Source organism: Siphateles boraxobius, unplaced genomic scaffold (assembly GCF_051911475.1).
Source record: "Siphateles boraxobius isolate OS27281-9 unplaced genomic scaffold, OSU_SipBor_1 6, whole genome shotgun sequence".
Lineage (NCBI taxonomy): Eukaryota > Metazoa > Chordata > Actinopteri > Cypriniformes > Leuciscidae > Siphateles > Siphateles boraxobius.
This window is the reverse complement of record NW_027509186.1, coordinates 22,049,232-22,064,920: the sequence shown is the minus strand read 5'-3', so window position 1 is coordinate 22,064,920 and position 15,689 is coordinate 22,049,232. Positions and strand designations below refer to the sequence as shown.

At 36.5% G+C, this 15,689-nt stretch overlaps 1 protein-coding gene across 3 annotated transcripts; it reads right to left on the bottom strand.

The window, feature by feature from the left end:
- Positions 1-512: 512 nt before the first annotated feature.
- On the bottom strand, positions 513-14,456 carry samsn1a (SAM domain, SH3 domain and nuclear localisation signals 1a). Of its 3 annotated transcripts, none has more exons than XM_077208173.1 (16): positions 14,252-14,456; positions 12,185-12,328; positions 11,805-11,851; positions 11,596-11,633; positions 11,213-11,296; positions 9,054-9,145; positions 8,821-8,877; positions 8,291-8,387; positions 7,830-8,167; positions 3,341-3,421; positions 3,036-3,164; positions 2,503-2,608; positions 2,264-2,421; positions 1,968-2,186; positions 1,414-1,564; positions 513-927 (listed from the first exon to the last, which is right to left on the bottom strand). In XM_077208173.1, exons 1-16 carry the CDS (start codon positions 14,273-14,275, stop codon positions 824-826), a joined length of 1,869 nt encoding a protein of 622 aa, XP_077064288.1. In that variant the 5' UTR covers positions 14,276-14,456; the 3' UTR covers positions 513-823. The 3 variants fall into 3 exon arrangements, with proteins under 3 accessions (XP_077064288.1, XP_077064289.1, XP_077064290.1); XM_077208174.1 differs by having other exon boundaries at positions 2,264-2,415; positions 14,252-14,449; XM_077208175.1 differs by lacking the exon at positions 14,252-14,456 and adding an exon at positions 12,460-12,507.
- Positions 14,457-15,689: the final 1,233 nt, after the last annotated feature.

Here is a 15,689-nt window from a genome sequence, read left to right as displayed (position 1 = left end):
TGATAAAAACAACAATAACAATAATAATACATTTAAATCCAATCTCAAAATTAAGTTGTAACATTTTAAAATATTTAATTCTTGGCAGACCTGCATTTACAAAAAGTGTAGTATTATTAATCAAATAAAAATATTTCTCCACTCTATTATAATATGTATCTGATCTGATACTATATTTTCTAGAGCAGAGAAGTAAAATGCATAAAAGTGGTCACAAACTTAATTTAACATTTCATGCTACAAGATAGTAGTAAAATTGATCATATGGAAACATTGGGAACATTTTTTAAAGTGACTTGCTACAGTGCCCTGTCATTTTAATTATGACGCACCTATGCATTAATATAATTAAATATACATATAATAAGATCTCTGTGCCTGTCCTGTTCTCAGTTCTTACAGACTTGTTTCAAAAAACCAAATAGTTATTTTGAGAAACAAATAGTTAATGATCTGAATTTTAGCAGCAGTATCAATGTGTACCTATTCCAAAATTAGAAACAAGAGAAAGCTGCAGAATAAATAATTTATTTTTTATAATTTTATAATATTATTATACATAAATCAGTCATGATAAACATTTGTAAAAGTTCCTCACACACAAGTATGGTAGCATGAAAGTTCAAATGACATCTACATTGAACAGAAAAAGGTTACATCAACACAAAGCTGAACAAAAATGTGTAAAGACAAAGCACAAGTATCTAAATGAAAGACTAACACATATTATAACAAAAGAAAACATCGTTCTGTGTCTGTTTGTAGCTTTACCAATAGTTATATCAGTATAGAGAGACATTAGGTAATAACTAGTGAGTGCCTCTCAACTGTCAGGACACTCTGCTGGAATAAAACAACCTGAGTCTCTGGGACAGTCATTATCTTTGTCTTCCTCTTCATCGCCCTTCATCTCTCCCTCTCCATCTACTGTAGGTCAAAGCACAGAAAGGTTAAATCTCCTGCTCGTTAATTTAATCTCTGCCAATCAAATCAGGTTTGTGCAAAAACCCAAATGAAATTAATGTTAATTAAATGGCAGTATGTCTTCCAGGTTATTATCCCACACTCATAGTAGCCAGAGCAGCCCAACCATGTGCCACCTGCTCACACAGTGAGCCCACATCCAAACAGCAATTAATCCTGGAAAGGTCTGTTCCTGACCGCACAGAGTGCCATGGATTAAATTAAAACAGATAAGGTTGTGACATTCAATATTACATGACTTACAGTCTAACTCTAGTATTTCAAAAAGGCAGAATTTCATCCAAACACAAAAATAGACGATGCAAAGATAGCAGAATCTATGCCCTTCCTGTGGCTTGCTGACATAATGTTTCCTGAGATGGACACAGTGAAAACCAAAATATGGTTTGGCCCCCAGCTGTCAATCAAATTGGTTGCATTGACACTTACTGCTTGTGACATAGTGGCAGTCTGACGCAGCAAGCAACTTGTGTCTGTGTTCTGGATCAGTCACATTCAGCTCAATCAAATGCCTCTCTTTCAGATGTTTGAGGTCATCTACTGTCTGGTAGCCATTCAAGAGTAATGAAGATGCATATTCCTGAGACAAAAGACATTTGAAACATTAAAAAGTTATACAGCTAATACAGCTAAAAACTGTCCAGTTAAGGACAAATTCATGGACATTTATCATGGAAATATTTAAATTACATTACATCTGGCCAAAAAAAGTGTGCAGTTGATTCTAAACATATTTGTCCATTGGAGTAGATACTGTATGAGCAGGCATTTTCAAATCATTCTCTATGGGAGCTGAGCGATTTTTTTGTAGGATTGATATATAGTGGTGTGTACAAAGGGTGAGAGTTTAAAAATGTTGTGAATATACGTATGCAAAAAACGTGTGCCTTTAAGCTTCCCCCTCGGTCTGTTCGCGATAGGCCTTGATGTTTCTATGTTTCTCTATGTGTGTTCATGTGTATGTATGTCCTGTCTGGTTATACCTCTAAATGCAGTCTCTCTAATAACTCCAGCAGTGTATTTGGTCGTGGATTCTTGGATACTTTCACAGGTCTTATAATCGGGGCCTCATCCTCTTCCTCCTTCTCTTTCTCGGGCAAAACATCCACATAAATAAACTTGAAATTTCCCACTTTATTATTGAGCATTCCAGTCCATATGCCCATCGGTGGTTTACTTATGATGCTGATGATGTCTCCCACCTAAAAAAGACCACCGACATCATTAACTTCCTGTTGGCAATTTATGTTTTAAATTTGTGCTGATTAATTCAGCTCACCTTCAGTTTGAGGGAATCTGTATCATATGGGCTGGGAACAAAGTCTGTATGAACTTTTGCTCGTCCACAGAAATGTCCCGTGTAGGGCACTTCCTCCTCCAGTTTCAGGCTATCTCTGTTACTGGATACATCTGAATTGCTGGTCACACCACCTGAGCCAATAAATATATAAAACAATAAGAGCATGATTGCAATGTCAAAACACTTTGTAATTCAGTCACATGTGTGTAGATTCTTACTGGACGAGCTCTGTCCACTGTTGAGGCTTTCTAATGAGTTGCTGGTGCGGTCTGAGCTCTTCTCTGCTGGACTTCCATTCTCCGTTTCTCCTTCAGTGTCATCACCCTGCACCAATCAAAATATCAGTCTGGATATTCCTATGAATTATTCTGCAGATTGAATGGGATGACTGGGGCAGTTTGGCTACATGGGTTCGTTTTTTGGGGGGGTCATCATTTTTGGGTACAATTCTGGGTAATAAGGTACTAATATACCAAAAAAATCTGAGTAAAAACAAAAGTAGGCCTACAAATGTTAGCTAATAGAGATAGAAACCAGTTCTATATTTATATAAGACTTATAAGGCTTATAAGATGAGATAATAATACAAATTAGGCTAATGAGGGGATAATACATCTTTATACATTTAAATGTGTCATCCAACCCCCAGTCTCCTCTATGGCTGAACAAACTGCTGATATTTTGGATAATGAAAAACGGAGTTGCCTAATCAGTGTCAGTAATTCTATGAGGAACTTGCATTGTGACTCACCATGTCCTCAGAGTAGGATTTGACGTGTTTCTTGCCCATCCTTTTACGCATAGTCATCGAGATGGCCTTCATCTTTTTTCCCAGACTTCCTGGTTTCTCACAGTTCTCTGCTGTCGATTCACCCTCTGCCTGTTTTGTGCACAAATAAACACAATATGTTTTATTAATCTGTCTATATGTAAAAACGTATGTCTGTCCAGTGGTCAATTAGACAATTGTAACTGATTGTTTTGCATAGCATCATAACGCGGCATAAACTCTTTAAGAGCAGATTAAAGTGTCTTATTCATCCAAATTCTTCTTACCTCATGTGTTCCATTTTCCTCAAGTCTGGAAGGGGAGTGTTGATTTCTGAACGTGTCAAATCTCCCAAAACTGGTGGATCGCTGTGTCAGGTAAATAAAACAGAGCACATTTAAAACACTAAAAAAATTATATGATCAATAAGTTATGACAACGTATGTTTTTACATTGCTTTAACTTTTCAAAATAAGTTAAGCAATTTTCTACTTTTTTGTATGTTGTATAATATAATTTTACTATATATATTTATAATGTATAATATAATTATAATTTTTTTAAGTCAGTTTAATATAATTTAATTTGAAATGACATAAACATCCAAGTTGATTGTACTTAAAAATTTAAGCCAGCAACTGTTTTTTATTTTTTTAACAGTGAATAGATATAACATCAAAGCACATGTATGTACATTACTTTGTATAAAACAAAAATTATACTGTCCTTGTCATCATGCATTTCAGGTCATTAAACAGCACTTGACGTGCTTGTACTTGATCATTTTAATGTAATGTTTTCAATTTGATAAAAACACTGATAGATTCCTAATCCGCTCAGAACCTGTCAGCTTTTCCACAGGAAAATGACAAATATTTCTCTAAGTTAAAAATCCCTGTAATCTCATACAAAAAGCAAACTGAGTTAACATCAGATCAGACCTGAAGCTATTCATACTTGTTCGGTTATGTTATGTGATGTCAAGAATCAAGATGTTGTTGTTTTTTCCCCTCCAGTGTCAGATCTACTGGGATATGGTAACACTAAATAATATCACCTTCAAAATATTACCATTGTTAAGGTACATTAATAAACCTACCTTAGGTTTAAGACTTTTTGGTTTGTCTGATGCATTTGAAGCAGCCCTTTGAAGCATTGCCTTGATGTGCGTTCAGTTTTTTCTTAAAATGAAACTCTAATCTGAAACTAGCGGTTTTACTTCTCTCAGCTCCACAAGTGTATAAATTGCAATGCCTCAGCAGAACAACCGAGCACGAGAACTTCCTTAAAGCACACAGGATGTGAGCCAATGCGTGTTCTGTCTATTATCAAGGCATCAGTTTTACAGGGGAAAAACACTGAAGGCTTGAGTCTGCATTTTGTGGTTTACCACTTCACAGTCATTTAGAGTAACACAAATTCAGTGTACACACACAGAAAAAAAGAATTTCCATAGAGGTGCTTTTTACATAATCGATCCCTCCTTGCACCATATCGATTTCATGAAGGCCCTCAGATTGTAGAATAAATGCAAGAATCTGTGCTTCTACTGTCTTTTATATAACTTTTATGTTTATTGTCACGTACATCACTTCACATTATAGGAAAACCTATAAATATAGTCAAGTGAAAGCTTATTAATCAATATTCCTTTGCCAAAATTGCTAAATCTGGTTTCTTTATAGGGGAAGTAAGCTCCATTGCGCGCAAAGGAAGTGGACCCATGCTTTTGAAATACTTCTCGTCTGCTTTCACAACTTTTAGTTTGGAATTTTTTGCAATACTGCACAACAACCAGTTCTATCTGACATCTGTCTTACGTATTTTGTATATGCAAAGCATGTAGGTCACAGCCTCTTTATACAAATATAAGCAAGCCAAAACCAGCAACATTGGGTCTACCAAGGGCTTGAGTTTGGGGGTGTGACTGTTTGTTTGAGCGGCCAATAGAAGACAGCGAGAGCGTTCTGGAAACCTGTTTGAAAATCATTATTTTTGGCAAATACACTTGGCAAGTTGGCATCGCTAGAGGCACTAAAATTAAAAACTTATCATTTAAATGAACAAAGACCTTAATGTGCATTGCTGTATGAGACATGAACTGACCAATAATGTTCAAGAAAACCTTACAAACAATAACAGCATAATCCAGCCGTGTGCAATCGGCCGCAGTAAAATCCAAATCCAGGATTACAGCATTATAATCTATTTCTTCCAGCACCACAAGCCTTTGGAAACAAACAGCCCTTCCTAACCTTTTATGAGAGCTTCAGGTTATCTGAGAGTGATACAGTGTAGTAGTTCACCCTTACAAGATAGCCATATGAGAAGCCAGGAAACAGGAAAGGATTAAACTTTACACGGTCTATGTGTATACCTTTAGAAAACACTAGATTTCATTACCCTGAATTGTTTTAAGCGTGTGGAAATTACAATCAATGAGAGTTGTATATTGCAATAACAACATCGGCATTCAGCACTTGATGGGAGGTTTATATCACGAATAAAGCTTAGACGGATTGTATACTATATATAGAAATTCAATTTATTAAACGCTTTGCAAAGGCTAAGAGACTTTGAGATATGGAACCAACATATATTGCTATATTTTATATATATATGAGTTCAGATACTGCCGCATCTGTTTCTGTAAGATTTTTACAGCAGCACAAGGAACACTGTTGTGTTTACTTGCTACTCACAAAATCCTGTCATTGCCACTGTAACCATGGATAAAACATGATAAAAACTTGCAGCTCGGAAATTGAAAGCCGGCTCATAAGTAGGGTTGCCAACTTCAAAAAAAAAAAAATACTGGACAATTGTGGTTCTTTACAGGAAAATAAGGGACACTCGAAATATTTGTACTATATCACACAGTATATGTCATTTCAGGTTCGTATGTGTTTAAAAGGTTCTCAGACATAAACACATTTGTTTTGCTTAACCTACAATTTAATTCTAAAATGAGTTTCAAGGTCACACAAAAAATTCACATTACACACAATTTTAGGTTTAAACCATTGTTCAAAATAATAGCATTTATCTGAAATAGAAAGCTTTTGTAACATAATACCCTACATTTTAAAGAAATTAGTAATAGCCTACTTTTATTCAGCAAAGATGCATTAAATTAATCAAAAGTGACAGTAAAGACAGTTATAATGTAAAAAAGCTTTTTTATTTCAGATAAATCTCCTTTGAACCTTCTATTCATCAAAGAATCCTGACTTTTTTTAAAAAAACATTAATAATAATCAGAAATGTTTCTTGAGCAGCAAATCACATCAGCATTATTCCCTCAGGAAGATTTCATGTTTTCTTGCGTAGCTGGATGTTGGACTCATGAACAATAATCACGTTGTTTGAATTCACCAAAACTGATTTACCGAAATCAAAACCCGGCCGGACAGTGAAAGGGATTTGCTGTTTGCGCGAGTCAGGATCGAACCGGACCAGACAGAAGAGGATTCTGTTCTCAAATCTCACAATGATTTGACCCAAAAGAATAATTAATTCTCAAATTAGAGTTTATTATACGCATGGTCTGATGCGCGTGAGCTGTGATTGGATGATGACAGGTGTCTTGATCATTCTCAAGTGTTGTGTGTTGCTGTTGTATCAGTCAGTGGTTAGATCAGCGTAGCAGTAAATAAATGGGACAAGGCCCAGTAGCCTACGGGACAAATAAATTAGGCCCAATATTTGTGACGTCCCGGCTAATAGGCTACGGGAGTTGGCAACCCTACTTATATGCACACCTTCATTACATTTATCTGACGCTTTTATCCAAAGCGACTTAGAATTGCTATATATGTCAGAGGTCACATGCCTCTGGAGCAACTAGGGGTTAAGTGTCTTGCTCAGGGACACATTGGTGTCTCACAGTGGATTCGAACCTGGGTCTCTCTCGAACCCAAAGGCATGTGTCTTATCCATTGCGACATCTGATTGGTTTCTGTGGACTTAGAGGATTTTGCTGACAAATGAAAATGGCGTTTAGGAACCGTTTAACCATTTGTGTCACTCCGCTTGCGGTGACTGTCATGGCAGTCGAACAAATCCCCCATATTTTTAAAAATACTAGGCCTACCATGGTTGTGTTACAAAATGTAGTTTTAAGAGTTTTTTTTAGGCGAGGATGTAGTTAAATAGACCTCAAATATGTGACTCATATATAAACATAGCACCTATTTTACAGTTTGTTTTAGATGCTTTCTGAGATGCGAACAGGCCGCTCATATAGCCAAGTTAGCCAACCCACAGAGAACGGCTCCACCTTGCCCAGTCCTTCAGGAATTTGCCTCTGGCTCTTATGTAGATGGCGGTTAAACATGAGATAAAATTCATATTAAGATTACAATGATTTCTATTTAAAATTAATGCTGTTATTTTTAACTTCCTATTCATAAAAGAATCCTGAAAAAATGTGTCACGGTTTACACAAAAAATATTACGCAGCACAGCTGTTTTCAACATTGATAAAAATGTTTCTTGAGCACCAAATCAGCATATTAAAATTATTTCTGAAGGATCAGGTGACACTGAATACTGAGGTAAGGATGCTGAACATTCACCTTTGCCACCACAGAAATAAATAGAAATAGAAAACAGTTATTTAAAATTGAAATAATATTTCACAATATGACTGTTTTTACAGTATTTTAATCAAATAAAAGCAGCCCTGGTGACCATAAGAGACTTTCTTCAAAAAAAAAAAAAAAAAAAAAAAAACCCTAAACTTTTGATTGATAGTTTATGTCAAAAATGACTTACATTGGGAGCACAGAAATCCCCATTGGTTGAGGAACGCACCACTCCTTTGGGCAAGGAGTCTCTCTTCATGTTTTGAACGTTGACTTTATCTCCTTGACTTGGGATTCTGGATGTAGCGCAGTCACAGGTGTGGACACGATGTTCATTGTGGGGACGTTGACAGGTGTTGTAGGCTTGGAGCCAGTTTACAGCTGTTTCGGTGGGGTTACTCCAGCGATGCCTACTAGAACGGGCTGTCTCCATGATCCTTGACCCGTCAGCAGAAACACAGTAAGTCTCCTGTTTATGTGACTGTTGCCCAATGTCATGCTTCATTTCTTTGGCACCTTTAATGTGAGCTTTGCAATAGACGTTAAAAAAAATCATTGTCTGTCAGTGACATTGACACAGAGATTCAAATAAAAATCTTTGTTGCACCACAAAAGTAATTGCTATTGCATCAAGTTAATATGTTAATTTACCTGTTGTCTCTTGTGTTGGAGTTCCTCTTTGACTGCTTTTCCTCTCTACTTTTTTCACCCTTGTCCCTCTTGTCATCTCTGCATTTTCTGTCTCAGGCTATTAACAGACAAAATAGTTAAATGACATTGTTACATTTTAATTTTGAAGGTAATTTAATTTATATAAATAAAATACAATACAATAATTTTAAACATATAAGATAAATATAATCATTTTATGTATTTTATTCCACAGCCTCATTATGCTAACAATATTCTCCTCAGTCTCATTTTTGGCCATTTTACAGCAGTCACTGGCCCTTATGCTGGTGAACACAAAACAAATTTAGCAGTCTCGACTGAATCTAATGCAATGTAGGCAAAGGGATTACATGGGCAGAACGTGCCCCACACCCAACCATCTGTACAGACACAATCAACCACAATACCCTTTTTGTGGACAACTGTTGTTTCAGCCCCTATAAATACATGATGATCAGTTACATTCCAGATGGCACAAAACGACCTGGGTGGACAGGGTTTGAACTCACCATGTCATTCTGTCTGCTGCTTAGCTGGTTTGGATTACACCCCTCATTATAGACAATCTACAGTAAAAGAAGGAGAAATTTAAATAGAATAAGTAATGCAAAACATGTATGTGTGTATGTATGTTGATTGATAGAGAAAAGGATAAAATGCTACATTAAAATATATTGTTTCCATGAATTAAAAAAAAAAAAAATTCAATCATAATGTTTAAAATAAAATGTCGGTTTCTGACCTGGACAGGCATCTCTTGCTGTATGTTTCTTGAATTGGTTATTCTGTCTGCCATTTTCTGGCTTTCAGCCCTTCTTACAGCTCTCACTATATCTGAAATTTAAACACATTAATTGAATTAGTCAGCAATAATACTTAGCAACCAAGTCACTATGAATATTTTGCTTTTTATTTAGCCATTTATTTTATTAGCAGACGACTTCAGTACATGATACCACGTCATTACAGAATCTCTGGTAAGATTTAAAAAAATGTTAACCAAAGCAGACCTCTAAATAGTATATTCCGTACGAGAAAAGTTATGTGGCTTTGCACCTCATTTCCTGTTTTGCTTCTTCACGTATTTTGACGAGGGGAAATACCGGCATTATATTTTACTGTGCTTAGTCAAGGAAATGTGGGCATTACAGACAGGTTCAACAACATTATTAACAACATAAGTTGCACCACCATTTGAAATTCAGATTAGTGCAAGGTTACAATCTTTTCATCATCTATTAAAAATAATAGTGATTAAAATATTTTAACATTGTCTTTTATTTTAAAAAACACCCTAGTAAGATAAACTACATTTCACACTAGTTAGATTATGTTACACTAATCAGGAAGACGTGGACAGAATGTATAGAACAAATGGGTAGTTGACATAAAATACATGTGGGAAGTTGACATGTCCTGCTATACTCCCTTTAAAACCATTTCTTTAATCATCATTATGCATCTATTATGAACCTAAACAAAAAATATTAAATGAGAGATTGCATGAAGTGTTTGTACTTTTACTTTCTGTGTTAATTCCTGTGTCACACCACAGGAACATTTAAAGGGCAAAACAATGATTCCTCGGCAGTAAAATGACAAAGAAATGATGACCAGCTATGAAATATACACTTCTCTCCTATATACATTTAAAAGTAGGGTGGGCAATTTCAGAGAGGCTAGCAATAGCAAGCCAGCTTTGAAAGCATAAGATCCCACCCTCCCTTAGGAGCGTCTCCAAAGTCACACCTCGTCCAAAACACATGGACACGTACAGCCAGAGCAGACTCTGCAAAGCGTCACGTGCCTAGAGATGCCGTTAAATGACCTATAATAATAATGAACGTAAACAGAGCTCTTACTTGTGCCACCTGACTGCTATTCATTTCTGTGGTGATATAGAAACCCATAAATCCGAGTCTGGGGACGTGAACTGCTCTGAGTAGAATGCAACAGGTTGCCATTTCTCAATTACGTAATATACGATATGACGTGAATGCAGCATAAGCTCGTTTTAGTGCAGGAGGAGCTGTAAAAGGTGCACTTTTGTTTTTAGGCGTGTCTAAAAAAAGTCGCTGCCTTACATTTTTTTAAGTACAATCAATTTGGATGTTTAAGTCATTTCAACTTAAATTGCATTAAACTGACTTAAATAATTAGTTGGATCTTATAGGTATAACTTCAAAAAAATTGCAAATTGCTTAACTTATTTTGATGAGTTAATTTAATGTAAAATAACATGTTATTATAACTTATTGATCATTTAATTTTTTACAGTGAGAGCCTCATGTCATGGAACATGCTGATGACGTGTGATGTCTGCAAAGGTATGTAAATACATATGCTGACAGGCAGGTAGGACATCTTATCATTGCACTGGACCAAATGCAATGACTGGACGAACATTTTTTGGTTTGACACTTCCACAGAAAATATATGTACATTTTGTAAAATTTAGACCACTTCTATTATTGATTGCTATCAGGATGTGATGAGAGTTTCAAACAGTATAAGAAAAAGTGTTTATGAAAAACATTGCCTATACCCTAGCTTTAATCTAAAATCTTGAATGTTGATTTAAAAAGTCCATGACACATTTTGTCAACTACCCGAGTACTTTGTCATTGAAAGTCCTCAGTGCCCTAAAGTCCAGTGCCCTATTTACAATTAAGACCCTGCTGATTCTTAATTAATCCCACGCTGGACAAGCAAGTGCTTTAAGTGAGCTGATGACTGCACAACACTGTGTGTGTGTTGTACCACTCTCCATTCACTGTGAATGGGATTTGACGCAATAAGGCTTTCTGATTGGCCAATGTTAAGCGGCTGTTGCTTGCCTCTGTGTGTCTTCTAAATGAAATCTAGTCGGGCTTAACCTACAAATCCTCAGAGTGGTTTTACCTTCATTCTGATTGTTCCTCAGGAGGACTAAATCTTCCTGCTTTTTGGCAGCCGGCCAGCCAGAATTAGTGCAGATGGTATTATCTGCAGGAGGGAAACCAAAACAATTATAGATTTATTAATTTAAGGTCCACCAGTGTTCCATGCTTTTACTTATTTTCACTCTGGAAATCTTGATTCGGTGGAAGTAAATTTAGACAATCTTGTTTGTCCTGTCATTCATGTATATAATGATCTGATAAACACTGTACAAATATTTTTCTTTGTTTGCCTGTCAGTCAAGCTAGTTTCTTAATTATGAGCGTGAAAGGACAAGGACAACAAGGGTGTATTATTGCAGCTTGGTGATGTGATGCAGAAGAAAGACGAAATATATCACACACCTAAAGCATCATTTTCAGAAACAGACTTTGGTAGTGACCTGAAAGTTGACACAAGAAAACATTTAACAAAATACAAATATTCAAAGAGAGTTTACATTTTGCAATATGTCGCTATATGGAAGCCACACGGGCCCTTTCACTTTTACTTTGACTGGAAGTTCAACTTTTTTGTTGTTGTTGTTCACTAAAAAAACACAGACTGATCTCACCTTTGTTTCTTTTTTCTAGTGTTGTCTGAATTGATCTGAGAAATTTCCTGAAAATAAATACAGTATGAGGCAGTATAGTGATACATTATTGTATATTTTTCTGTGAAATGTATTAACGTGAAATCACATGCATGCATATGTTAACGTGTTCTCAAGAATACACAAGCCTAACATTTCAGGTTTCTCTTTCACAAACAGACCTGAAATAGATGTTAATATATTTCCATATGGTTTCAGTATAATCAGTTAGCAGCAGCTTTTCTTTTAATTGAAGCTCATGATGTCCACAGCCCTGTTATAGCGAGCACCCAGATGGCTGATACATTTCCCATGACAGTGCAGTATGCATGCAACATTCCAGCAGTCATTTGTATAGTTACCATGGAGATGGAACGCCCTGCGCTCTTCCAGTTGGTGGTGTCATCTAAGAGAACAGCTGGACTGTGGGACCTGCTGGGGATGGTGTACACCTGAGCCTCACAGGACTTCTGCACGGCCTCGTACAGGCTGTCCATCGAGCCCTCCTACAAAAAGAACATGTCACTTACAATCTGTGCTACTAATAAGCTAATAATGTTAAGTACAGTGTACTTATTACAAGGGTCTCTATCCCCTTGTTGGACAGAGAGACGGACCTTGTTAGTTACAAAAATACCTTATATAAAATTAACCCCTGGTTTCACAGACAAGGCTTAAGCTATAGTCTTAAAATATGTCAGTCCCATTGTTTTGTCTCAAGATGCAAACAAGTAATGTTTTCTCTAATGCATGTTTATAAAAGCTACTTAAATGTCCTTATTGAACTAAGGCCTATAATCCTGGCCTAATCTAAGCCCTGTCTGTGAAGCCAGGTCTGAGTGTTGCATTTTAAGCCTTTATTAACAATAAAATAGCATTTTATAATATATTAATGTTTATGCATATATTGTTATATATATATATAACTAAATCCATATACAGATCATATAGATACACTTTAATTTCACTTTCTCAAATGTGAAAAATTTAGCTTAATTTAAGCTTATCAACTTTAGCCTTGGTTTAAACGAAGTTAATGCTGTATTTTAGTTTAAAGCAATTTTTGAAAAAAAAAAAAAAATAGTTTGAGATCAAATAATTATTGCAGTACAACCACCAAATTCCACTAAGAGTCACAGACCCCATTGAAAACCCTGATTTATGAGGGTATGTTTACACGACAACGTTCACATGGATCTGCGAAAACGACAAAAAATGCTGTATTATGCATGCCAGGCCAATAGTTGGCGATGCCACTTTGTAAAGAAACATTACACATATAGATCTTATTCACAGCAGCGCCATCTTTATTTTTTAATGAATGAAATGGGAATGAAAGGGAGGCTGTGTTGGATAGACATGCATCTTTTCAGTGGGTTGTACAGTTATTTCATGTGTTTTTGAATTGTTCTGCCATTGAAAACACAATAATGCCAGGGACTCTCTTAATGACTAGCTAAAACATTCCATGACTGAACTGAACACACTTACAGACTGTTTCCAACGACTGAACGCAATTGTCTCTGACTCGGCGCGTTTGGGCATGATCAGTCGTAAGCCGTAATCGGCCTTATAGTCGTTAAGTCAGTCCGCGGCTTTAGTCTTTCCCTCACAGCCTCGCTTTCAAACCTGTAATGGCCCTGCTTTGAATAAGGTTTATAGACTAAACGTGTACCTACGACTGAACACATAATATGCATGGGCGTCACAGTTTTCACAAGTTCGCATTTTTGTCCATTTTCAAAAGTTTGCGTTTTCAGGCCCACAAAACAGCAATGTTGTGTAAATGATCAGCCAAAACGCATAAAAACTTTGCGTTTTGTCGTGTAAACGGCCCTTGTATAGTGCATTCGAGTGCAAATCCATTTGCGCAGAAGATAAAACAAATAACCAGAAGCATTATATTGCTTACAGAAAATCAGAGCAGCGTAAATTCAGTGACACAAGACCACCATTAATCCTACATTGCACAAAACAACATCGGGCAGATACATTTTTCACCACTGTAAAAAAAAAAAGTTGCTGCCTTAAATTTTTTACTGTTTAAGTTATTTCAACCTAAATTGCATTAAACTGAAATGTTGAATATTGTAAAAAAGTTATTTTTATTTTGATGAGTTAAAGCAATTTAAAACATTTGTTGTTATAACTTATGATCATTTAATTTTTTACAGTGAAATGAAATTGAATTGGATATTGTGATAAATAGTTTATCTTTAAAGCAAGAGCTACAAATTTAAGCCCTAATACACAACACACTGACTTGACTTCTTCACTATAAGGAAGCAAAAATAAAGGCCCTCCTAAAGCATGGTTCCTGATCTTCATACACCGTCACATGTTGCCTTTGAACCCTCCAGCAGTTCATGTTTCATTCACACACTTTCGATCAACAAACCACAGAGAAGAAAAGCAGAATCACATCTTACCAGAGAGAAGCAGAAGATATTCATTCTGGGAAGTATGGTTTCTTTCCAGCGCCCTCAGCATAGGATGAACAATGGGACGAGGCAGGCAGACAGAGAGCAGAGTGCTTAGTGTTCCAGGCTGCCTACTGCTCCACAGATTAATACTGAATGACATCCTTTCTCTAATCCAATAGATGTGGAGGACCATTACCACTCCAGGCAGCCCCTCTATCAAGTGCTGAGCTTGTTAATGGTGAAGTTGTTTACTTACTAGAGAAGTGGGTTGAGAGCTTTTGTTTGGGCTATGACGGAATCATAGTCAGAACAGTCACTTGAGTAATTTACAGTAGATTCCAGTCACTAGTCTAATTTAAAAATGCGATCCAGAGGCATCCTGTCTTTACACAGGCATGTAAAAGACTAAAGCTATGAGCATCTCTGATGCTGATTTGGTTCTGTGCAAATTAAAATGTCATATTTTCATTTATAGTTTTCACATTAATTAACATTATTTCTGAAATTATTATTTGTGGATGCTCCACTTCACTTCAGGCCAATTCTTGTAACTAAAAAGAAACTTTATTATATTTAATATGCCATATTAGCCATATTTTCCCTAAAATGTAAGTAACTTGTTTATTAAACTATATATGTAAACGTAAATGTATGTGTATGTGTGTTGGTATATACACACACACACAAACTCAGCGGACACTTTATTAGGTGCACCTTGCTATGGACCCCCTTTGGCCTTCAGAACTGCTTAAATTCTACGTGGCATTGATTGAACATGGGGTTGGAAACATTCCTTAGAGATTTTTGATTCCTCAGAGATTACATATTGACGTGATAACATCACACAATTGCTGCAGATTTGTTGGCTGTCCCATTCATGATGCAAATACTCCTGTTCTAGCACATCCCAAAGGTACTCTATTGGATTGAGATCTGGTGACCGAAGGCCATTTGAGTATAGTCAGAAGATGGGAACACTGTGGTCATAAAGGGATGGACATGGTCAGCAACAACACTCAGGTGGGCTTTAGCGTTTAAATGCTCATTTGGTACTATGAGGCCCAAAGTGTACCAAGAAAATATCCCCCACACACCACCACCTGCAGCTTGAACCGTTTATATGCAAGGCAGGATGGATCCTTGTGTTTATGCCAAATTCTTACCTGGATGGCTCAGCAAAAAATCAAGACTCATTAGACCATGCAACGTTTTTCCAATCTTCTATTGTCCATCATTTTGAACTTCAGAATATCCTATGACCATGCCTAAATGCATTCAGTTGGTGCCATATGTGATTGGCTGATTAGATATTTGGAGATATATCCAGCTGCAGACCCGCAGCACCACCAGTTTCAGAACCCCAGTGCCAGAACCCCAGCGCCAGAACCGGAAGTGAGGGAGGGGCGGAATTATTTACAATGACACAAGCATGGTTATTTTTGCA